The sequence below is a fragment of the Corylus avellana genome, chromosome ca1, assembly GCF_901000735.1.
Source record: "Corylus avellana chromosome ca1, CavTom2PMs-1.0".
Taxonomy (NCBI): domain Eukaryota; kingdom Viridiplantae; phylum Streptophyta; class Magnoliopsida; order Fagales; family Betulaceae; genus Corylus; species Corylus avellana.
Genome location: NC_081541.1, coordinates 9,769,239 through 9,793,905, shown reverse-complemented (window position 1 = coordinate 9,793,905; position 24,667 = coordinate 9,769,239). Strand labels below are relative to the sequence as shown.

The window sequence follows — 24,667 nt, the reverse complement described above, 5'->3', positions numbered from 1 at the left end:
GTTACAGAAGGTTATCTTATAATAAGGTGTACCTGAAGAGATAGAATTGATGAGCCAAGGGATCCTGAGGGTTCTAGCTGTGTTCCCTTTTCATATGGAAGATACCAAAGAAGTAGATGCCAATCAAACAAGGCTATTACCACGGCCACAAAGACGCACCTATGATATTCTATTGTAGGCCTTGAGTCACACGTCCCACATGGAGAAGGCGAGAAGAAGGGAAAGTGAAACTGAACTATATAATGCAAAGCCAAGAGTTGGGTCAAGCATACCTTTCTCGGCCTTTTGGCTAAGATCAAGTGTAGTATCTGTTCTTATCAGTTTAATATCTGATACGTGGCCCATTGGGCCACACGATATTAAATTTATTTTTCTAGGGGGAGTGCCCACCACAGCAGCTTGCTGCTGGGGCTCTCGAGCGTCGCCCATGCGTTGCACTAAAGCACGGGCCTGGCGCATCCCACCCAATTCAATTTCAGATTTCTATCTTGCAGTTTCTCTCTCTATATTGAGAGCCAAATGGGGAGTTATTTAATTATTAATTATCTGAGTAAATGGGAAGCTAATTATTATGTAGAACAAGGACCCTTTTGGGAGGAGGCTCATTTCTACTGTTGATCTCCTAGTTGTTGATGTAGAGATGGCGATTAAGATTGCTGTTGCCATTATTATATAATTTTAAGGCCACATCGACAGTTCTATGATAAGACCGCTTATTTACAATATAATGGTATAGAAAGTCAATGGCTCTAGATGAATACAAAATAAGATTTACAGGTTACAGCTACATCTACCAATTAGCATGCCCACGATAAAGGTTGGGTAGCCAATTGTTGAGCGGATAGCTTCTTAAACTGTCCAAGTACCTACTCCAAGACAAGTGCATATATATATATATATATATATATATAGATTGTGTAATATTCCAATTTGTCCACTTACTTAATAAAATGATTTCTTTTAACTTTGGAATTCCAAACAATTCGATTTGGGGGGTCAATATACAAATATTTAAGGTTATTTCTTCAATTTTCTGTCCGTTTTTAAGCTAAGTTTGTAGCCTTTGGAGCTTCATCAATGTTACTTATCAAATAAAAATTATGCTCAGAAGACTTCTCCAAAAGGAATATACATATTTAGTCACTGAGGCTCGGTGAGGAGGCCAAGCCTAATATCTGAGCCCCCTTGATACTAGATTTACTTGAGAAGGCAAATCGTCTGGCACTCTCGAAATTTATTAATTAATAAGCATGTATATCAAATAAAAAATACCAATTACCGAAGCACCCTAATGTAATGTCTGAGAGTAGAGGATTGGCTCGGGAAAAAAAAAATTCATATAAGTTTTCAGGCTTCTCACGCGTTTTGAGAAGACTTTTTAAAGTTTAAAAACTCTCAATTTCACTCATCGAACTTTTAATTTGATGCAATCTATCCCATATGTTCACTACATCGAATTTTTAATTTGATGCAGTCTACCTCATATGTTCACTCATCGAATTTTTAATTTGATGCAATCTACTCCATATGTTCACTCATCAAATTTTTAATTTGATGCAATCTATCCAATATGTTCACTCATCGAATTTTTAATTTGATGCAATCTACCCCATATGTTCACTCATCAAATTTTTAATTTGACGCAATCTACCCCATATGTTCACTCACTGAATTTTTAATTTGATGTAATTTACCCTATATATTAGGATTTGGTGTTAAACAAACGTTAAAATTGATGAAATGACATTTATATCTTAAAACTTTAATAAAATTCTAAATTTATCCTTAATTTCACATTAAAAAGGAAAAAAAGAAAAGTTGAAGGTATCTTTGTATTTTTAGCCTCTTTAAAACGCGTAAAAATTCAAAAAATCTTTGTGAAGTAAACAAAAAAAGCAGATTTGAAACTTCTCAATATAGAATATTGACTTAAAAAAGAAAGGAAGATTGACTCAACAAACAAAACAATAAAGAGAAAAGACACTTAAATGTTGCAATTACATGACATTGTAAATTTGTAATCAGGCCCGGGTCCTTTCCGCTATGTTCGCCATTGGCCTTAATAAAGAAAGTGGCATGTAACTATAAGAGATTTGATTGATGTGAGAAAAAAAAGTAAGAATGTTTTGTATAAAAAAGTAATAATAAAAAAAAATTGTTTTGTAGTGATTTTTTATTTATTTAAATAGTAATAAAAAGTGATTGGTGTGATGTAAAAAGTAAAAATATTATGAGTTAATTTTGAGATGAATAATTTGACAGCTTTTATTGTTTGGCCATGGACAAACAGAGCCTTGCTTGCTACTCTTTTTTATGGGCAAGTACAATCTGCTTATTTTGAATAGAGATTTTTGGTTGCCATGAGGCAGCCAAGCGTCAGATATCTGACTTTTTTTTTTTAAAAAAAAAAAATTTGTTTTTTAAATTTAAAAAGAGAGATATTAAAAGAGAATCCAAATTTGAGGTATTAACACTAAATTTGAGATATTAATACCAAATTTAGGATGATCGAATCCCTTTTAGGTGATACCATCTCTAAAGGATTAACCTTTTACTCTTAGATTTTAGTTTTAAATCAAAAAATAAGTTTTGAGAAATTAGAAACTAAATATTAACTCATCAAAATTTAACAAAAAAAACACAAAATTTTATTATTATTATTATTTTAATATTTATCGTACGCTCGGCTGCCAAATTCCATAGCAGGACTAGCTTATTTCATTTGGCCCGGAAACAAGTCAGATTCAAACCGCCCAGTTGCAGCCAAAACTTGTTATATTGGGCTTCGATTATAGCCACATGGTTGTACATCGAATTGACCCACCAAAATCCTTTGCCCAAAAAAGAAAAATAAATAAATAAATAACAATTTCTATTTTTTGACGTCCGTTATGGTTGACAAAAGTCTTCTATAAATAGTCCATGATTGACCAGATAAGCATAGCGTAGTCGGCAGTTCTGACACATTGTCAAGGTGATTATTGATTAATATTCTGTGCACGAAAAAAAAAAAAGGGTGATTAATCTTATTCTTCTATAATCCTCTATTTTATTCAAGCTGTTGGTATTATTGTTCTATATATTAATCTCATTTCACTGATCAAATCAAGATTAGATTATACTCAAATTTCGTGTTTTTTCTGGGTGAGTTTCTAGTATTTATAAATTCGAATATTTTCGTTAATTGATTTAGATAATGAAGTAAAACAAGGAATACTGTTTGCATTTTTTGAGTAATTTAGAAGGGTCTGGTAAAGGTTTGAGCTTTTTGGGTTCTTTGATCCGCTGCTGTTTGGCGACCCAGAAAGCTTGGGAAGGTTGACAATTATCCTAAGTTGTCTCTGCAACCATATGTTTCAGATTCCCTTTGACTGATTTTGATGCACAAAGAAATAGAAGCTCAATAACTCGTGAGATACATTTTCATTACCAAATATTTTCATTTTGCTTTCTGGTTGCAGTAATCTGAAAATATGGCGGTCGAGAAGTCCGGCATCGCCAAAGATGTTACTGAAGTAAGTTGCTCCTATTGATGTCTATGTATGAAATATACACACACCCACAAAATATTTTTCTTTGTGGGTTTTCTGATACTTATATCTTGGAGTGGTTACTAACTATGATATGCACCTGCTTTATTTATAGTTAATTGGCCAGACTCCGTTGGTTTATCTCAATAGTGTCTTGGATGGTTGTGTTGCCCGTATTGCTGCCAAGCTAGAAATGATGGAACCATGTTCTAGTGTGAAAGACAGGTATGGTTTTAGTATTAATTTTGTTAATTCTTCATTCTTTCATTTACATTCTTACCCTTGTGTCAGGGTTGCGATGGCCTGAATGTTTGTTTTGTACACTTGTAAAAGAGAGAAAAGAAAAAAAGTGGTTTGTTTTGAATTATCGGGTTGCAATCTATTTTGTCTGGGTCCTGACTACTGCGTTCTAATGTGCAGGATTGGATACAGTATGATTTCAGATGCAGAGGAAAAGGGCCTTATCACACCTGGGCAGGTTAGTTGGGTTTTTTACAAAGAAGCTTTTAGGGTAGGATCTGTGCATTGGCCCTTCTTGGCAAATTCTGCATAAATGCACCATACTTGATATTTTCCAATAGCAAGCTTGTGAATTCTATTGCAAGTTTGATGAAAGAGAGATATGAATTATGTAAGTGTTGTATTGGGTGGAATATTTGCACTTAAGAAAATGACTGGGGAGTGTAATTTGTGCATAATGAAATATATGTGACCCCTTAGCGATAGTCGTAATTCAGGATAAATATACCAATGTGCGACTTCTCCAATAGTATGATTGTGACATGCAAAGCTAGCATGAGAAGAAAGATTATGAGGTTATTGGTGGAATTTTTTAGCTGACAAATCTCCCTTTCTTTTTGCTGTGATATATTAATGTCTGCTGAAGAGTATCCTCATTGAACCAACAAGTGGTAATACTGGCATAGGCTTAGCCTTCATGGCGGCAGCTAAGGGTTATAAGCTTATCATTACAATGCCTGCTTCAATGAGTCTTGAAAGAAGAATCATTCTTCGAGCTTTTGGAGCTGAGTTGGTTCTTACAGATCCTGCAAAAGGCATGAAAGGGGCTGTTCAGAAGGCTGAAGAGATACTGGCAAAGACACCCGATGCCTACATACTTCAGCAATTTGAAAACCCTGCCAACCCAAAGGTATAGTTATTCAATTAATACCATCATGGATGCGGTCATTCATTAATGCAATGAAAGGGTTATGAATTGAGCAGGACCAAACAGTGAGTTAGCAGCATAAACAAAGATGGTTTTGGTATTTTCAAAATTTGAGTAATCTGTATTTCTATCATTAGGTACATTATGAAACCACAGGACCAGAGATATGGAAAGGCTCTGGAGGAAAAATTGATGCACTTGTTTCTGGGATAGGTACAGGTGGTACCATAACAGGTGCTGGGAAATTTCTTAAAGAGAAGAACCCTAACATAAAGGTTAGGTTTAGCTATAGTATAAACACCAACACACTGTGAGTTTCGTTTATGAAATTGTTTTAAGAAGGCAATAATTTGTAGTTGTATCTTCTGTAGCCATTGCTCCATTGTTACAATTCATTTCTCATTGTCTTTCTTTTTTTCTTTATTTTAGTTGTATGGTATTGAACCAGTTGAAAGTCCTGTTCTATCTGGTGGGAAGCCTGGTGAGTTATATCAAATTTATTGCTGCTCTGTGATGGATTATAGTCATTGTATTTATGGAACATGCGTCCTTCTCATTCCTCTTTTAACCAATAATTGAGGGAAATTCCTGACAAGCATAAATTGAACCCTGTGACTTTTTTTCTTTTCTTTAAATTTTTCTTTCTTTTTAGTGGCATCAGTACATCGCCAAAGTTTACAAAAAGGAAAAAAAAAAATACTGTTGAATTGTGAAAGCTATATGTTCTTATAAACATTCAATAACTTATGGTTTAATGTGTAATTTCTGTTTTCAGAAAGTGGATTGGTTTTTTTTTTTCCATCTTTTCAAACGTAGGTACCTGCGAGAAAATAAAAAAAATTATAGCTACCTACCATTGGCCAGTGGTATGGTCAGTGTAATTTAAAGGGAATGATGGGATTTTGGGTTCTAGTTTTGACTTTTTCTGTCACAGCTGTTGCAGACTTAAGAATTGCTTCTTCTTTTTTTCTGTAAGCGAACAGAAAATGTTATTATCAGTGCTTTTTATAAATTTATCCTGCTTCAATTTAATGTTAAGTTTTCATGACATAATTAATCCTCCCCATGTCCATGTAACCATTTCATATATGCACAATATTTTTAGCTGATAATAGCTGTAAGCTTTAAGCTTGGGAACCCAATATGTTGACATACTATAGCTGTTACAGGTGTCAGTATCAAATCATTCTAGAAATCAAGGAAGGGCTTTCTTGCATGTTCAAATGATTTTGAATTTCCCTTGGGCTCATATATTCTTAATAACCTCAACCTTTAATTGCTGGGTCTGTTCTTATGTTTAGAGTTGATTCTAGTTTATATCGGCTTCTAGCTTTTTCCTCAATTTAATTAGAACTGAAAACGATTCTTTCATGAAACAGAAGATAGGAGTGTCTTGGATTTTTGGCTATTTCTAACTTAAATATATTATCCATGTGTCAATGTCAAGGTCCACACAAGATCCAAGGGATAGGTGCTGGTTTCATTCCTGGCGTTTTGGACGTTGGCATCCTTGACGAAGTTGTTCAAGTAAGGCTCACATGTCTTTGATTATTTTGTAGCCCTTATAGAAGTGCAATAAATCATATTATCTTTAGGGACTCTTCTGTACACATCATGTGTACTTGGGTGTCTCTCTTTCTAATTAGCATTCACTATCCGAAAAAAATTGCATAAAGTTATATTATGTAAACCGCCGTACTGCTATTATCTGATATTAATATCTGGAAGAGTGATGCACAATCAAAAATAGTAACAGATAATTTTTTTGAAAAGTCGTAATTTCTTAATACAAAAACTGCTCTGCGCCATTAACAATTTAAAATGTAACAGAGTTGTAAATTTTTTAGAGAAATGCAGAATGGTGTTTGAAATTGAAATAAAAAGTAAAATTTCCCTTAATGGATGCCGGGATAAGCTTAGAAATGATAAATCATCATCGTAAAACTGTATATGATATGTTGACACTAGTGATGCTTCTTTAAGCTCCACTCATTTTTTTAGCCAGTTTGTCTTTAGAATATGATGGAAAATTTATAATGTGATATTAATATGAGTACAGTTATATGGCAAATACGTTGTAAAAATTGCTATGATCACATCTATTGATACAATGTAATTTTCAATGTGTTTTTTTTTAAAAAAAATAAAAATAGAAATTAGAATATGATATAAATAACTGAATGTGGGCTTAAATGATCATTCATAGATTATGTTATATACCATTACGATGATGAAGCAGAATGTTTAAATCTCACAAGTGCTTATTTCCTATTTGTTTTTTTATCCATGAGATTATTATTCAATTCTTAGTGATTATACTATTCTATTAAGTTGCTGAAGCAGAATGCTTAAATCTCACATGTGCTCATTTCCTATTTACTTTTTACCTATAAGATTATTAGTCACTTATAATGACTCTTATCTCTTTCCCGGTTGTTAAATTTGATTGTTGTGTTATATCCTTTATCCACCAACCTCCCTCTTTTATTTTTCTCCCTGATTACAACTTTAGTAATCACTTTTGACGGCCACAACTGTTTCCCATTTGTCACATATGACTTATAATGTTTCCAGATATCAAGTGCTGAAGCAATTGAAACTGCAAAGCTCCTTGCACTGAAAGAAGGTCTATTTGTAAGTTTTCACCTTTTTAAAAACTGACAATGATGAGCTCAATGCTATTTTGGGCTATCTCATTGATTCTGTTCCTTACCATATATAAATGACTGTCATTGCACTTCTTTTATTTTTTTTGTGTTTCTTATTGGACTTTTGATTGTGGAATCAACTGTCCCAGGTGGGAATATCTTCTGGTGCTGCTGCAGCTGCTGCAGTTAAGATTGCAAAGAGACCAGAGAATGCTGGAAAGCTCATTGTTGTAAGTTCAATCATTTCCCTCCAAATTCTAGTAAACCTAGAATTGGCATATTAATGTCAGATGGCGTTAACTGTTTCATTGACTTGACTGAATTTTGAGTAACCAACTCCTCATGCAGCTTTTGTATGTCTATTTGGCTAATAGACCATGCCTGATCTCTCACTTTGTCGACTTCAATTTGAAGAAATTTCAGCATCAACCTTTTAACTGTTACATTCTATTTTATTTATGCAGGTGGTTTTTCCAAGTTTCGGGGAGAGGTATCTGTCCTCTGTGCTGTTTGATTCAGTGAGAAAGGAGGCGGAAAGCATGACTTTTGAGCCATGAGCTCTCCCCAGTTCCAGGCTAGTCACAAGCTTCTGACAATGGAATTTGAGTTTGACATAGAAGAGAGATCATGGTTTTTAGACAAGACAGGTGTTGGGTCTGGGTCGGTTCCTTGGTTTTCTCCTGGTTCTATCAATAAGATTGTTTTGAATTATTATCTGTGTTGCAGAATGCTCTCCAGAACTGATTCTGGAACTGCGGTTATTTAGAATTGTTCATTTGTTTGCGATCTTAACGTCATTTCATAAATGCAAGTTTTTGAGATGTTGGGCACAAGTTTTTCTAAGTTTCCAAATTGTAATTTTTTAAGAACACAATCCAAACGATACAAAATCTGCAATTTGGTTTAAAATCGCAATTTTAATATACAAAATCAAACACATTTGCCAAATATTTACCAAGGGGTCAGAGTAGTGTTTAGGCGTCAATAACCATCATACACAACTTTTTCGAATTTTTTTTTTTGACATGTTCACACAAGAGAAGAGAGATGAGGGATTTAAACTAGTGATCTCTGTTTCATAAGACGTAGTCTATAGCCGATTAAGGGTAAGTACCCTTAAGAGACTTTTCTTATCTCTTAAAATAAAGTTAAAGTTGAGCAACTACTTATCCAAAAAGTTAAGAGTTGAGCAACTAATCCAAGTCATGCTTGGATATAAACATGGCTCTCAACTAAGACATGCATGCATGCACACAGGTATCAACAGCCAAAAGCTTTTTTACATCAAAAGCATTAATAAACAACTCAACAAACAATCTAAAAGCAAAAAGCACCCTCTTAATTTTTGACCAAGAAGGCCAAGTCTTTTTTTTCTCGATTCTGTCTTCCCAAGTCTTTCATGTAAAGAATTTGTGCTCAGGCCAAAGAATTAGCCAACTATAAGAATTTTTCATACATGACCCAAACTGTTGATAAATATCCTGTTGATCCCGCGCGTGGGCTGGAGGTAAAGGAAAAAAAAAAAGATGTAATGGAGCTCAAGTAGAGTGATGGATTGTAAAAATACAAGCAAAATTTCTAACTATTATTCTATAATCCTCAGGCTCACAGCCGAATTCCACCGAGCAATTAAAACCATAACTATTTTCTGTTACAGCTTACAAATTTAATTTATTTACAGTCACTAGAAGGAACGTAGATCAGCCATTCGATACAGTACGGTTGCAGCATTTATACTGGGCAGAAAACCAACTCGCTAACGTCCACTGCTGGCACTTCATGTAGAATGAGAACACTAAACTCAGCTCTAAAATTCCACCATAAAGAAGAACCGTTCAAGGTTTAGGCTTCTTTGGTGCGCCTGAGTTTGCTGGCTCAGCTTTACGCTTTATCCCCAAGAAATGCTCAACCTGAAAGATGGACGGAAAATTTACACATTGAAATCAATAAAAATAAAGTATACATATATCATAGATGGAATGCTACAGAGCAGAAGATGTGATTCTCTTAACTTTTTTGTTCACAGAAAAAATGGGCAGTGTTGAACAGTGATGCAAATGCAGTACCTCTAGCAGCAACCTTACTCTCTAAACTTCAGAAATTTGACGAGGGTTTTTTTTTTTTAACTTTTATAATGTTCTGGATTCACATGTCAGGATTAATACCCAAAATATAAAAGCATAAAATCATGTTTTACTTGTTATAGATTAGGCAGTTCTTAAGTTCATTTTTATTTCATGAACATACAAGCAGGTCTAGTGAAACTGTCTACCAAGGAAAACCACCACTAAAACTGTAATTAATATATATTTTTTAAAAAAAACGGCCTGATAAATATCAAGATAGTTTCTTAGGAAATATTCACAAGACTTAAAAAAAAGAAAAATTTACGCATCAATATATTACAACCCGTGTACATAAACAGATAATATCACAAAAATGTTTAAAGTTGACTTACCTTTCTATCCCCAAGCATGGGCGTCAAGCCCCCAGGGAGATCCTTCTCAACGGTGGCAAAGCCACTTCTAGGATCACTAGTTTGCCTGGAAATAAAATACATACAAAAAGAAATAGTTAATAAAATTGATGTTAAAAAAAAAAGGCTGCTTAGACCATAATAGAACTACAGGCTACTCATAATTCTCTAATTCAAATCTTAGGTTGAGAATTGAGCTTCCCTCGGAGGGATGTTAACAAGAAACATGTATTTGTCCGTCAAATGAAAATATCAAAATTCTAGATATCCGTGAGACAACCTGATGATAATCTATTATGCAGATAGTGACACCTAATTAAAGCAAACCACCATGGAAATAGGTGTGCTTTAATCTTGTTCATTTTTACCACCCAACTGATAAAATCCCCTTCATTTGTCTTTGAAAACATTATGATTCAAAAAGTGATTAGAACCTAATCATTAAGCCCCCCAACTAATCCAACAAGAAATCAAGATTCCTTGATAGGACACTAAGACTGTAAAGACATAATCATCTGACAGCACCCTCTAGTCACAAAAAAAAAAAGGGAAAATCTATGCATCGCTACCAGCACTTGCACAAAAAGGGAAATAAAAATGTGACACACCATATCCAATATGCGAACATCAAGAGAAGATGTCCAATGCTCTGATGAATTACTTAGCCTCCTAACTGAACAAACCAACACCCACCCCCCATGCAGCACATACGACTACTGGCAGCCTGTAGAAGTAAACTGATATCTATTGGGTACTTCAATGGATATACATATTACTTCACAAAGTATCCAGTAACCACAGATACTTCACTTGGGGGAGAGAGAGTCGTTAATAGTAGTATGAAGTAGCATGCCAATTCATCTTGTATCCCCCCCAATCATGGTGGAGGAAGGCTTCTTTTATTCAAAACTATTTTTGCCTAGCTTCTTTCCCTCTATTGAAATTCAGCAATCGTTGATCATGATTATAAGTGAGTATATGATACAGAATATCATACAAAATTAATATATATATATATATATACACACACACACACATTGATATTTGATTGAACAGAATATAATTCATACCCTGGTTTGACATGACCGCTAAGGACAAGATAGGGCATCTTTAACTGCATTTGTGCTTCCCTCATCCTCTCTACAGAGAGTGATGGTGTATCTGAATTCTTCATTTGCTTCAGCTTCAATTCTTCCTGGTATTGCTTCATGCGCTTTTCTTGCTTCATTTTGCCAGGACCCTTCCCATGAAACTTATGTGAAATCATCCGGAAGGCTTCCTTTGGAGTCATCTGGTAAAAACATGGACATTGGTCAAGGACACTAACACTAACAAAGAAAATAGAAATGATGCTTTACACTTCATTTATAAACCAAAGATGAATACATAAATATAATGGTCTATACATAGGCATATCTAGACGAAAGCAAGAGACTCTCATCTTCTTTTTGAAAAGAAGCAAACCATATTGATGCTCTGAGGATCCAAAGTCTTCAACTGACACAGCTCAATGATTATTGTGATAATCATAAAGATATGAATAGTTTCAGTTTTTCTTCCACATTTGATTAACACACACACAAACACAGACAAGCCAGCATGTTTGGACATGGTCACGCACAATGGGTCTCAAAGTTAAAAAGTCATTTAGGTTGTCAATTTTTCACCCAATAGGAGAAGTCAGCATTTTTTACACCACATCTTTCTTGAATGACTAACCCATGACACCACCTGTGTCTTCAATCATGACTCCAATTCAATATACAACAAAATAAATAGTCTCAGTGCATTTTATTTGGCTTATTTTTTGTGTATGAATAATAATAATATGGCATTAAATGCATACACCAATTCATAACCATTACAAGAAACTGTAGTGGCATGAAATGGTGCGGTTTAAAAAAATTTACCTGTGTGGTAACGAGTTTGTTTTGTATAACCTCCACTCAAGGATGTGTTTCGTACCAATTAATGCAACAGGGGGGGGGGGGGTTGATTCTATTCCATGAGATGATGTCAGTCCTTAACTTATGCAATCTAACCCTCAATACAATACACTATCAAGCAGCCCGTTGCCAACGAAAAAGATCTTAAAGAAACACACTTCCAACTGGTTTCCCTCCAAAATCTACACCAGGTACCATGTGTAAACTACTCTATCTAAATAAGCATAAGCATCATCCACTCCAATGATCAAATAACGTCACACTATGTATTCTACTCATTGAAGTTGATAAAAAAGTTCCTCACTAAACCAGTCTGCTATGAGGTCCCACAACCAATCTGCTGCATGTTATTTTAAAACCTTTCACTAGAGAATATATCTAAACTATAATGCTATCATATTTTAATATGAAATGATTTACTAATTCATCCACCCAGAAACAGAAATGATTGACTGGTTAAGTGAAGTACTTACAATTCGCCCAAATTCATCTCTCCTGTCAATGCGAATCTCCTTTCTATAATCGATCAAAGAGGATGAACGAGTCTCCATTGGTTCATCATCATCTACGATGCCCACAAGCTTGCTCTTTTTCTTGTCCATGTTTCTACCACCCCAATCTATACTTTCTTTAAGTGTTCCTCGCTCTTTAAGCAGCTGTAGCGCACCTGACAATCCTTTCCCAACAGCAACTTCATTGATAGTGTCATCCGGTACTATCTCCTCCATGTCCTCGTTAGTAGGGTCCTCATCTTTACTGACATCTTTAACTTCAGTCCATCCACCAGCCTCATCTTTTATTTCTTCATTAGAAGCTTTTGGCTCTTCATCTTCTTGCATAAAGACATCTTCATTTTCAGGCTTGCGGGCTTCTGTTAGAGCAATAGCAAAAAATGTAGAAGTTATAACCTGGAGCAAACTAAGACATGAAATGATATTTTAATAGAAAAAAATTTCCAAAACGGTGTAGACAGTGATAATCCAAACTAAACCTAATTTTTTACCAGTCAATAAGATGGCCATGAGCTGACAACATTGAATGGCCAGGGAAACGTAAAGCAGTAAAAAATATCAAATATGAAGAGATCTGACTTCAACCAGCGCAGCAGTAAGGTCGCTCAATTTTCAATTTTATTCAAACACATAAACTAACATAAAAAAGAAAATTACCTTCATCAAGCTGGAGACCCCAGACAAACTCCTCCATCTCTGTAAAGACAACCTTATTTTCTTGAGACTCTCCAGTTGTGGGATTTTGATCTTCTGCAGTTTGAATGCTGGCAGCAAGAAGTGCAACCGCTTGAGGACCAGAAGCCACCTCCTCTTGCTTTTTAAGAGCTAATTTCCTTGCTCTTTCTAAAGATTTATGAAAATCCTCATCATCATCAGCAAAAACTGGATTTTCATCTTCCTCCAACTGAACAGGAAGAGTTTGTTCCAACCGCAGTGATTTTGATGCCTCATCAGCTTTAGCATAAGCTGTCTGGTATGCATTGTATCTCAATTCAGCCTCAACTCTTTCTTGCTCTTCTTTGATGGCTTGCCTCGCATCATTCCTAGAACCAAGATCCCCAGCACCCAAACCAGCAGATCGAGCTTCTGCTTCAAGGGCATCTAAATCCAGCTTCTCTTTCTTCCGCAAGGATTTCTTTTTCTTGGGCTTTTTGAACTGAAGCATTTCTTCTTGAGTAAAGTAATCTGATGAGATCTTCCCAACTGAGTTGAGATCTTCAAAGCGATAGTTTGTGGAAGCACCCTCCATCCTTTTACGGAGCTGGCATTAAGGAATAAAAAATATCCTTCAATATCAAGGAAAAAAACTGGTAAAGTACTAAAATCCATTTGAGCATCAAAAGAAGCATAAACTTATTTTATACAGGAAATATCTGAACTGCACAAATTAAGTACTACAAAAAAATCATAAATAAATACGAAGTACGGGACAAAAAATTGAATAAACAGGAAGTCGCAGAAACAATGATTACAAGAATGCCATTACTGCACAGGTGGTTCCTCCTCCTCAAATAGAACTACTATTCTCCTTTATGTTCCAATATATTACACAAGGAATAACAAATTACCTCTTGGAGTTTCTTCTCTGCTTCGCCAGAGAAACGTCCTCTTTCATCCAGAGCTACCCCCTGAAAAGAAGAATCGACTACAAATTTCATGACCAATCCCTAAGCTCAACATTTCACGGAATAATTTGAATAAAAAGATGAAAAGGGAAAACTCCTCAGACTAAAATTTAAGAAACAAATGAAAAAAAAAAAAATAAACCTCATCCACAGTGGGATCATCATACTGTGGCAGCATTTTCTTCTCTGCACCAGGGTCATCATTAAACCTAAAGCATCACAATGCATAAGGGTCGTTAGTCATTTTTTCAATATAATTACAAGTAATAACACACCATAGAAACAATCATCCTACTTATCAACATAGACCCCTGTTTTCTTCTTTGCAGCCTTGTAAGCGTCATCCCGCCGCTTTTGCTCTCCAATTTCAACATTCTCAAGCATATCAACCTCTGTCACATCAGACCAAAATCCTCTGTTACATAAACATGTCAAGTCATCTTAAAGAACTTGGGCCCTGAAAAGCTAAAAGTTACACCAAAATCATTCTACCTTCATTGACGTCACCATCTGCAAGTATATTCTGATCTTTGAGTGTTAAAACAACTGCCCCACCATCCATTACTTTGTCAAGGCCATGAAGAACTTTCACCCCTCCCAGATTGTCTGTCAAGTGTTCAAGCCAAAATATCAGTATTGATCAGTGATGTAGAAATCCATCAAATAAAACTATGGGCTTGCAGATCAGGTTCCCAACACGCTAGTGGGCCATGAATCATGAACAGCTGCAAACTCATCAAGACCAATTAACAATAGTCATCCACACTTGCATGCATACACATGCTAGTTTATTTCTACTTATTTCTATTAAGGTGCTTGGATGTCATTAGGATATTTCATGAATCTGCAAAATAACTTAATGAGTACAGTATTTGAATCAGTCCACCTGTGCACTCACAACTGAAAAAAAAATACAGACTGGACAGATTCAATTCTATAAGGAAAACCTTTAAGGACTAAGAATCCTTACGAGCAGTATGCTGACTTGGTTCCTCGTCTTCACTATCTCCTTGACCAATATTGTCCTGGTAAAATTCACACCGTGACATTAATAAAAAAAACCTCACCTGAAATTACTCATCTTCAGAAACGTAATATACAGAAACACTATCAGACACACAACTAACCTGTTCCTCAAAAACCTTTGAGAGCTGCAAGGCTTTCTCCTTTTCAGCATTCCTTTTCTCCCCGAGCTTACGACTCCGACTAACCCATGATAAAATCTCAGAAACACCCTCAGATTTTTTATTCAATCTCTCTTCTCGCTTCCTGGGAGAAAAAGATCAAAAAAATGTAAAGAAATATAACCATGTCACATAAAGCATGTTTGGAAAACAAAAACAGTTTTCCACACTTCTGGAAATACGAAAATATGTATCACAGAATCTTAGAAGAATGCCACACACCCAATAGAGAAAGCAACAAATCCTAAGAAAGAAAATAAATATGATGCAAATCATGCTCCCATAATGATCATCATTCAACTGAACTAAAATTAGGGCACAAGATCCAATGGAATATCAGAAAGACAAGTAACTAAAATAGTAACTAATACAATGTTAAGTACAAAGTAGTTACTGGCGAAATACAAGTAAAACCAGGATAGCAAGAAAGTATGGTCATTACTGTTTGGCATTTGACATAATTAAGGTAGGAATTACAGGAGTATATGTCAACATGCATAAAGGCATAAAGGCATAAATAAAGATTCACTTACTTCAAGATGCGCTCCTCAAGCTCCGACGCCAACAGCTGCCCTCCAATTGAAGAGCCCTCAGGGTCTTCGTCAATATCAGCACGATGGGACACCTTCCCTTGCCTTGAAGCATCCCTGTCCCTATTATCTTCGTAGTCCAGTTTAGGCTTATCATCCTTTCTCTCATCCTTGCTCCAATCATGATCTCCCTCTGGAAGTTTCCTGCTCCCTCTATCTCTCTCTCTTGACCTCTCTTTATCCTGATCTGCCTCCCGCTCCTTTACCCTATTTTTATCTTTGCCCTTCTCCCTATCAGCATCCTTATAGTTTTCTCTATCCTTCTCCCGATCTTTATGCCTCTCTCTCTCTTTCTCCCTTTCCTTTTCCTTTGCTCTGTCCCTTTCTTTATCATTATCCCTATCCCTATCCCTATCCCTATTCTTCTCCTTTGCCCTCTCCTTCTCTCTTCCTCGATCACTATCTTTCTCTGTCTCTCTCTCCTTCTCACGGTCCTTCCCTCGATCTTTTCTGTCTTTATCCCTTTCACGCTCTTTCTCTCTATTTCTGTCTCGATCATAGTCTTTCTCCCTCACCTTAATATCTCTGCTCCTATGCTTCTCCCACTCATCTCTATCTTCCTTCCTCCTATCCCTGTTGGGTACTCGATCCTTCTCTGAATCTCTGGCCTCTTTCTCTCGTTCCTTCAAAACATCATCACTACTTCTCTTGGACCGTTCTCGGTCTTTACTCCTATGTTCCTTGTCTTCACTTCGGCTACTCTTCTTCCTATCCTTGCTCCGGTGCTTGCTTGATTTATCAATCCCATTCTGTTCTGAATCATCATAAGCTCCTCCATCCCCGTGTTCTCGCATTGGAGAGTCATCTCGATCATCCCTCTCTTCACGGTGTTCATACCGCGAATTAGACCATTCCATGTCCATCGAAACTAAAAAATAAAAATAAAACCAGAATCAGACCTCCATGTCCCTTACAGCTAAACAAACAAACAAAAAAACGCAGAACAAAAAATAACCATATCAGGAACAATTTTAGGCATTGCCAAGCATGAGCTTGAGCCGAATTATGTAAATTTTTGGGAGCTCACGTTGTGTTTTGACCGAAAAATTTATCAAATATATGGTGAGCAACTAACAGAAAATATAGTTTTTAGACGAATAGTAATCCAAAAACGAAAAGAAGTAAGAAAGCTTGGTTTGGCTGCTTAAACTTTCAGTCTTACGGACCAGTGGAATATAACAGTAACAAAATAATAAGAATAAATACTCTTCAGAATAATGCTTCTACATTTTCTCGTGGATTTTCTCGGAAACCAAACGAAAGATAAAGCAGTAATTGATCTTCAATCTAGCATAATTCTTTCGAAAAACTAAGTGATACCAATGGAACCCTAACGTGAAAATCCCTGTGAGAGAGTGAGAGACAGAGAGAGAGAAATTCGTACCTCTTAGACGGTGCTAGTTTGTGGCAATGGTAAAGAGTAGTGAACCGAGCGGTGATGAGAAAGTTTGTCGACGTTTGTGCAAGGCGATGAGAGGCTCGCTTTCTCAAAGCGACGTCCGCGACGTTTGTGCAATCCTTCTCCTTCTTCCTATTGAGAATAACTTCGTTTGTGTTATGGTTTACATTTACCTCCCCATATTTTTCGTTAATTTTTCCTTGACTCTACCATTTTATGTGTTTACGAAAACCACCCCTTCGATTTTTTTTTTTTTTTTTCTTGGAAAAATTTTACTACCACGCCTCAATTTTTTCGTGTGATCTCAATTTATTACTTGAGCTTTTAAAATCACATTTTAATTCCTTTGATTTTTTACCCTTTAAAGCTTCAATACTTTCTCCAATTGATTAGACTAGCTCAATCAATCGGAAGGTATACCTCATGAAGTGAAAGTTATTAATTTTAAATATTTTTTTTTTCATTTTTCTTCTCTTATGCGAATATGTTAAAATAATAATAATAATGCATAAATGGTTTTATTATGTTACATGCCATATATCAAAAAAGATGGAGTAGAGGGATGTACCACCCCTTCACCTCACAAGGGGGTCGTGTCACCCTGATCCTAGGTTGTCACATGAGCCATCTTATTGGGAATGGCCACCTCCTAAGGTTTCATCCTTATATATATATATATATATATATATACTTTTTTCTTTATTTTTTATTGTTTAAATATAACAAAAACAATTTTTTTTTTTACCACATGATATATCATATGCACATGACAAAATTGTTCACCGGGTATTAATTTATTAATACCAACTAATCAATTTTGGATGAGAAAGAGCGAAATGAAAAATGTTTTAAAAAAACCATTGCGGAGTTAAAATACAATTTTAAAAATTCAAGAAATAAATTGAATTCAGACAAAAATTTAAGGAATTATGATGAATTTTCCTTCTTCTTTTTTTTTTTCCTAAGCAAACACAATGCTTTTTTTTTTTTTTGAGTAATTTTGTCTATGCATTTATATTACATATTCTCACACACTTAACAATAGGTTAACAAAAATTTCAAAACGTAAGACACTTCTCCCAAATTGCATTCTTACTTCTTGTAGATATATTTTAACAAAACAAAGGTTTTAACTTTACAAAGATATAAGCTAACTTATTATTTAAAAAAATTAAAAAGAGAAAAATACTTAAGAGTAGTCGTATGGCCAATCTAACTAGAGGAGGAGTGACCAACCTCTTTCTCTATTTTTTATTTTTTTATAAACAATGATCTACATTTTTTTAAGTATTCTCAAAATAAGCTATTATATATATATAAACCCACTATAAAAACTTTCAAAAAGTGTCACATTTTTTCTTACAAAAAAATATATATATTTTTTTCAAATAGAAAATACAAAACACCCCTAAAGCCCATTAACAAACAACTAATAAAGGCTCATTTTACAAGATTTCGAGAGATTGTATTAATATTTGTGCCACATTTATATTACATTATAATATATTTTTTATAAGAAAAAAACATATATACAACCATTAGCAAACAAGCCATTGTTTTTTTAGCCATGTGGGTTTTTAAGTGCCGAGAGGCGAGAGCCATAAAAAGTTAAAAATTATGGGCTATTGTGCAATTCCACAACTTCCTGTGGGGATCCAAAGGTATACTCAAAAAGGGTTTGTGAATAACCCAGAACCAATCACAGTCGCACCTTCGCTCCCCAAATTTGCTGCCACTCTGCTGAGCCACCACAGCTTTGCCCCACAGCCATTTGCTGCATCGACCAGGTACTCCCTCTCTCTCTGGTTCTATAGTCTCTTTGCTCCACAGCTGTTTGCTTTGGTTTCCTATGAATTTGCTGTCTCATTTGAGCCGAAATCGATGGTGTTGGGCTTAGTTAGTGTGATCTCAATAATGGGGATTTCTGAGATTAGCGACCCAACTGAGTATTTGGGTTTTCATTCTCGGAATTTGGGCAGCTCTGTGCTGGGTTGTTCGTGAACTACTATCTATACGTCAGTTTGATCCTCAATTTTTGGATACATAGTGTTGTTTTTTTTGTTATAATTTGGTTAGGAACTTGATGTACCAACTAATCTATTTAATCTAATAGCGTTCATTTCTTGCTATATGAGTCATTGAATTGAAAACTCCGATTCTTGAACAAGGTTTCGTTATTTAGGTCGACAAAAAAAAAAAAAAAAAAAAAAGAACAGTGTTTTGTATACAGGGACATCTCCTTGGTCTCTGAAATGTGGCAGCTAATGTAGCTACTTGATAATGAAACTTAACCCTGTGCAATTAGTTTACTTTTGAAAAGCGTTTCAACTTTGTCCCTTCTATCACATAAAATTTACTTTCCTGGAATACCCGACTCTAATGTTAAAGACGGGTCAGTTCTGTATTAGCTCCAAAATGATGGAAGGGTTATATATTTACGAACAGTAAGTGAGGTATCTGAATCTATGCATCAACAGTTCTAGCGTTGTTGGTTTCATGAGCTATCTGTTTCATTTGGTTACTCATGAGCTTGAAAAGAAAAAGAAAAAAAAAGGTAAATGCCCAGGAAGGAACTACTAACAATACATGTTAACATATGAATTGGTGAGCTGATGGAGTGAACTGAAGTTGGTCAGGAGCTTGTAAGTGAAATCAACCCAGTTTATGTCATGAGGCTAAAAACTGTGAAATTCAACCCAGTTTACATAACATTTTGGCCCTGGAATTTAATCATGGCAACCATAGTGATGCTGGCTTTAATTGAAATCCGAATATGATTGTAAAGGTGTTGACAGGCAAAATTCTTGAGATGCCAATCATGTATGAGGTTAAGACTCAAGAGGAAGTAATAGATGTTACAGTTTTTGGTATACTTAAGTATTGTCTATTTTGTATGCATTTAGTAACTATGCAAATGTTCGTGTGAGTCTTGTCTTTTGATCTTGCAAAGCTTCATTTAAAATTTGATCATCTTTTTTCCTACGGTGAAGTGGTAATAGCTTGGGGTTGGGATCTAAAATTTTATTTGAGTAGGATATTAGAAATCTAAACTGTCCCAAGATGAAGGATAGAAATTAGTCACATTTTGTTAGTTATATTACAGCAAATTTCAAGTTATCTGGTTGTTGAAAATCTATGGAAGCATATTGTTAAGTTCAAGTTATGAGTTTAATGTTGTGGAATCCATGAAATATTCTATCTTTTTTTTTTTTGATAAGTATGAACTCGTCTTTCTTATTGTCTGAACTTGTTTAAAACCGTGTTACATGTGCAATAAAACTATTTCATTTCATGTCTAAGCACTATCAATTGGAAACACTAGAAGGATTGAAGTTAATGGTTTAACTGATTTTTCTCAAGGTTGTATTGCCATCTTAATTGATTGTTTTTTCACCGTGCTTGTTGGTGAATTCATAGCTAATCAATCTTGTTCCGGCTTCTCCTCTTGTTTTCGTTCTTTTTGATTTTCAAACAATATGCACTTGTTGGATTGTTTGTGCCGTTCTTGCTTTTCACGAAAATGCTGAAATGTAGAGAATAATATCAGGATCCCTCAATTAGATATCTTATTGCAGGAATGTTACTTTGTACATGAGTTACTTTTGTATATGGAAAAGAAATTCCAAAATAAATGTATCATTTTTGTACTTATCCAAAAATAAAAATGTACCACTTTCAAGTATAGTGGGTGCCGGATTGTCAGTTAGTATGGCATTTTTGTTCTAATGTTGAACTATATTGATAGATACTTTTCTCAGTTAGTTTCTAATTAAGGACTGACATTTGTCTTGGAAGTCTTCAGTTAATGGTTTTGTCACAAGAGATTCAACTCCTACAATTGCTAAAGCCATATATTCATCTTTCCTTACATGTGCCAATAAGCTTTAGCTCAAATGGTACTTCCTCCCTTTTTAGTAAGGTGGAGGGTGAGGTCGTGCGTTTAGGTCCCACAGGGTGCATCAATAAAATTTTTTTAAAAAAATCATATTTCCTTACATGTGATTAAGTATTATGTTGGTCATTTACCAACAACCACCTTTGTTTTTGGGTTTCAAATTTTGAACCTTTTAATAATACCAAACCCAGTTGCCATAAAGTATGAGGTCCTTCTACCTGAATGTCCATCTCTGATTGTGGATAATGTAACCAATCAGAATTTTCTGTCAGCCTAAATATCCTACTTAATACTTATTATGCTTGTTCAAATGTAACTCATGGTAATAAATTTATAATTAGTGTTTATAAGGGAAGGAAAGGAAAAAGGGGGGGGGGGGGGATTGCTATTGTGGAAAGTTCTTTCCATCTAGTGTCCTTATCCTTTTATTTGTTTGTTTGTTGATTTTTTTCATTCATAGAGAATCATGGCCAGCAGACCTGAAGATGAACACAAGGAACCAGTAAATGAACAAGCAGTTGCAAATAAGTATGGTGCTATGAGGTCTGAACTCAACCAAATTTACTCAAAAATCACTGAACTAGAGATGGAAGTGAGTGAGCACTCACTGGTCATCAATGCTATTCAGCCACTTGACCCATCTAGACGGTGCTACCGGATGATTGGAGGTGTTCTGGTGGAGAGAACAATCAAAGAAGTCTTGCCTGCTGTCCAGCGGAATAAGGAGGGGATTGAGGAGGTTATTGTTAGGCTCAATGAGGCCTTGGAAAGGAAGAAAAAGGAAATTGCTGACTTCGAGTCGAAGTACAAAATTAGGATGAGAAAGTCTGATGGTGAGACAACGGATGATAGCAGCCGTAAGGAAGGTTCTGCCCAGGGAGTCCTTGTTGGCCCTGCAGGCGGCAGTGAATGATCGTTTCGCCCCTTTATTTTCTCAATATTGTTACATATACTTTCCTTTAGTTTTGTACTGGGCATTGAAGACTAGGGTTTTTGGTTGATCAAGATAGTAGACTGTAACAAGTATTGCTGAATGTGAGTTTGTTTGTGTCTGTTACTTTTGTATGAAGAGGGAGCATCTGGCTTGCATTCATACAAATGATGCTGAGGTAAATTGCTGAGCAAGACTTGATCTGAAGATAATGACCCACTAATCTTTTGCGAACACTATTGAGGCGAAAATTCTATAGGTGCAGTATCTTCATCTTTCGTTTTTGGTCTGAGCACAACAATCTTTATCCATGGCTGTAGAATTTCCTTGTTTGCATTTGAGTTGAGTGATTTTCCACCCTTAAAAGTGAATCCAATCTGGTGTTCTTCTCATTATACTCCCAACTTTTAAGAGCAATCGAGTTTGGATGGGTATATATAGAATTATTCAATTTGCATGATTTGAAAAGATAAATAAATAAATAAATTAGTATTAAAATTCTAAATTCTAAAACTGCAATGTGCATAAAAAAAAAATAAATAAATAAAATTAGGAAGATTTACACAAGTCATGCAAAAATAGGTCCAAATTCTGTTCATAGAGCTCACATTCTCACATCCGAGTGGGCCTCGAAAGTGAGCGACCATCACAACCCCCACATTATCTTTTCCCACTCTCTCTCTCAGCCGAAGAAATCCTGGACGCCTCTGCCGGCGAAAACCCGGTCGGAGAGCTCAGCCAAGACGGCATTCACGGTGAGCAAAACCACACTCGACCCTGCAATGACCCCGAGCACAACACCGGTGGTGCCCAAGACCTTTCCAAAAGGGGGCCACTCGATCTCGCGAATCTCCTCCGCCACTCCGCTCCAGAACCCTCCCTCTTTCCCCTCCTCCTTCCTCTGCCGCATGGCCTCCCTAATCTCCGATCCCAACTCGCCGACTCCACTCTCTGGTTCCGATGGGCTTTGCTTGGCGCTCACGATTTCGGGTTCGGGATTTTCTGGTGTTTCGTCGGCGGCGTTGATGATGGTGAGGGGTCGAACTCTTCGGGGTCTGAGTTTCGGGTGACTGACGGGTGGCGGTTTGAATCGTGCGAATGTTCGTGGGTAACCGGATTTTGCGGGTGAAGGGAAGGGTGAGCTCACCGGGCATTGTACGGTCATCGGTAGCGCCATTTTGCGTCTGTGCGCGCGTGGTGACTGGTGAGCGGTGGGCGTGTGGATTTGGATGGTGATTAACTGATTATATGGGTGTGAGCCACAACAGCTATCTATTGGAGCTTGGGATACACTGGGCTTCACTTCAAGCCCAAACCCAGCTCTAGAGTTATCAATTCTTGTTCAGCCATTTAGGCCCAGCTCCATTTTAATCTATATGAGAGCAACTTTTGTTTATAGGGTATCCCCACAAGTGTTTATAGGGCCGCCACCACCATACCCACCGAGCCAATGAAAATTTTATTGAATTGTTAACATACATATCCTTTGAAATAAATGTTGATTTTTGTATTCTCTAAATTAAGGGTTTTAGATAATATTTGTTAAACTTAATTTAAGGGATATGTTTGTATTTGAAATATTTGATGTGCACTCATATCATAAATTAAGGAAATATAAAGCTTATTAAGGTTTTTTTTTTTTACATGTCCGCACAAGAGGGGGAGGGAGATTCGAACTAGTGACATCCGCTTCATTAAGCGTGGTTCCAGCCGATTGAGCTACCTCTTGGGGACAACCTATTAAAGTTTTAATGTGTGGATGCAGGCAGTATGTTGAACCACCTTAATCTCTCTGTATTTATTCTATTTCCGTTTTCACTATTATTATTCCGCTTTTATATTTATCATATTATGAAATCTTATATGAAGCAAAACACAAAAGAGAAATACTACAAACACTCATTTTCTTACAAACCAGTAAAAATTACGATTAGATTTTGAATGCATTTTTATTGGATTTTGAATCCCTTTCACTTTCATATCAAGCTATGTGCTCCTGGGAGCGGAAAATGCCAGTGTGTGTTACATATCTCAATACAAAAAAAGAAAATAAGACAAAATTAATAGACCAAAAATAAATATATAAAACCCATTAACCAAAGTACCTTTTTCTTGTATGAACGGATGGAGGAAGACAAAGTGGACGAACCACATTTGTCACCTTCATTGTGAATGTTAGGAAGAGAAACACTAAAGGAATCAAACAAAAATACATTAATATACATATTTAGACGCCATTCTAATAACCCAAAATGCTAAACTAATAGGTTTAAGTCTACTTAAATATATTAATTACTATTTTTCTTTATACTTTACTAATGTGTGACACAATTCTTACAAATATACTCACAATAATAAAAAAGTTCTTCTAGGAACCCATGGAAGTAAACATTTGCTTAAGACATTTAAGTGAGAATTAGGCAAAAGCCTTAGAATTTTCTAGGATAAAATATTACTATATATATATAATCCCATTAGTAAGCCGACTTGAGTTGATTTATTGGATTTTGATATTATCAATCGATTTGTGTGTATATGCAAAAATCTTTCTCATTATTACAACGGATCCTCCAAAAAAAAGGGTATGTATCAAATAAAATATATACTTCGACTTTCGTGTCGGAATTATTCGAAGAATTCTTTACTGAGGAAGAAGAGTTTCTTTCTTTGATCTTCCCATAAACTTCTTTTACTTTGCGTAGGTTATATAGATGGCGAGTTTGGTGCTTGGATATTATTTGCATGAATGGTCTGGCCAATCAT

General features: G+C 35.7%; 4 protein-coding genes and 1 non-coding gene across 6 annotated transcripts; 3 read left to right on the top strand and 2 right to left on the bottom strand.

Annotated features, from left to right (window-relative positions):
• Positions 1 to 268: 268 nt before the first annotated feature.
• On the top strand, positions 269 to 464 carry LOC132168260 (U2 spliceosomal RNA). The gene has a single exon (XR_009438783.1). It is a non-coding gene; the product is annotated as a U2 spliceosomal RNA (small nuclear RNA).
• Positions 465 to 2,925: 2,461 nt separating this feature from the next.
• Positions 2,926 to 8,179, top strand: LOC132182095 (cysteine synthase-like). 2 transcript variants are annotated; one of them, XM_059595300.1, is made up of 11 exons: positions 2,926 to 2,974; positions 3,462 to 3,515; positions 3,646 to 3,755; positions 3,951 to 4,008; positions 4,417 to 4,680; positions 4,836 to 4,973; positions 5,128 to 5,179; positions 6,146 to 6,225; positions 7,273 to 7,332; positions 7,496 to 7,576; positions 7,811 to 8,179. In XM_059595300.1, exons 2-11 carry the CDS (start codon positions 3,474 to 3,476, stop codon positions 7,901 to 7,903), a joined length of 978 nt encoding a protein of 325 aa, XP_059451283.1. In that variant the 5' UTR covers positions 2,926 to 2,974; positions 3,462 to 3,473; the 3' UTR covers positions 7,904 to 8,179. The 2 variants fall into 2 exon arrangements, with proteins under 2 accessions (XP_059451283.1, XP_059451290.1); XM_059595307.1 differs by lacking the exon at positions 2,926 to 2,974 and adding an exon at positions 3,055 to 3,144.
• Positions 8,180 to 8,664: 485 nt separating this feature from the next.
• On the bottom strand, positions 8,665 to 17,222 carry LOC132189452 (SART-1 family protein DOT2). The gene is made up of 13 exons (XM_059604192.1): positions 17,064 to 17,222; positions 15,623 to 16,547; positions 15,033 to 15,174; positions 14,876 to 14,930; positions 14,398 to 14,511; positions 14,201 to 14,297; positions 14,048 to 14,114; positions 13,849 to 13,908; positions 12,938 to 13,541; positions 12,242 to 12,639; positions 10,893 to 11,113; positions 9,805 to 9,889; positions 8,665 to 9,256 (listed from the first exon to the last, which is right to left on the bottom strand). The coding sequence occupies exons 2-13, from the start codon at positions 16,540 to 16,542 to the stop codon at positions 9,182 to 9,184; spliced, it is 2,838 nt and encodes a 945-aa protein (XP_059460175.1). The 5' UTR covers positions 16,543 to 16,547; positions 17,064 to 17,222; the 3' UTR covers positions 8,665 to 9,181.
• Positions 17,223 to 18,736: 1,514 nt separating this feature from the next.
• Positions 18,737 to 22,182, top strand: LOC132168180 (prefoldin subunit 2). Its single transcript, XM_059579296.1, has 2 exons — positions 18,737 to 18,865; positions 21,434 to 22,182. Exon 2 carries the CDS (start codon positions 21,440 to 21,442, stop codon positions 21,884 to 21,886), a length of 447 nt encoding a protein of 148 aa, XP_059435279.1. The 5' UTR covers positions 18,737 to 18,865; positions 21,434 to 21,439; the 3' UTR covers positions 21,887 to 22,182.
• Positions 22,183 to 22,429: 247 nt separating this feature from the next.
• LOC132167140 (preprotein translocase subunit SECE1) lies at positions 22,430 to 23,428 on the bottom strand. The gene has a single exon (XM_059578041.1). The coding sequence runs from the start codon at positions 23,079 to 23,081 to the stop codon at positions 22,587 to 22,589; it is 495 nt and encodes a 164-aa protein (XP_059434024.1). The 5' UTR covers positions 23,082 to 23,428; the 3' UTR covers positions 22,430 to 22,586.
• Between the last annotated feature and the right edge of the window lie 1,239 nt (positions 23,429 to 24,667).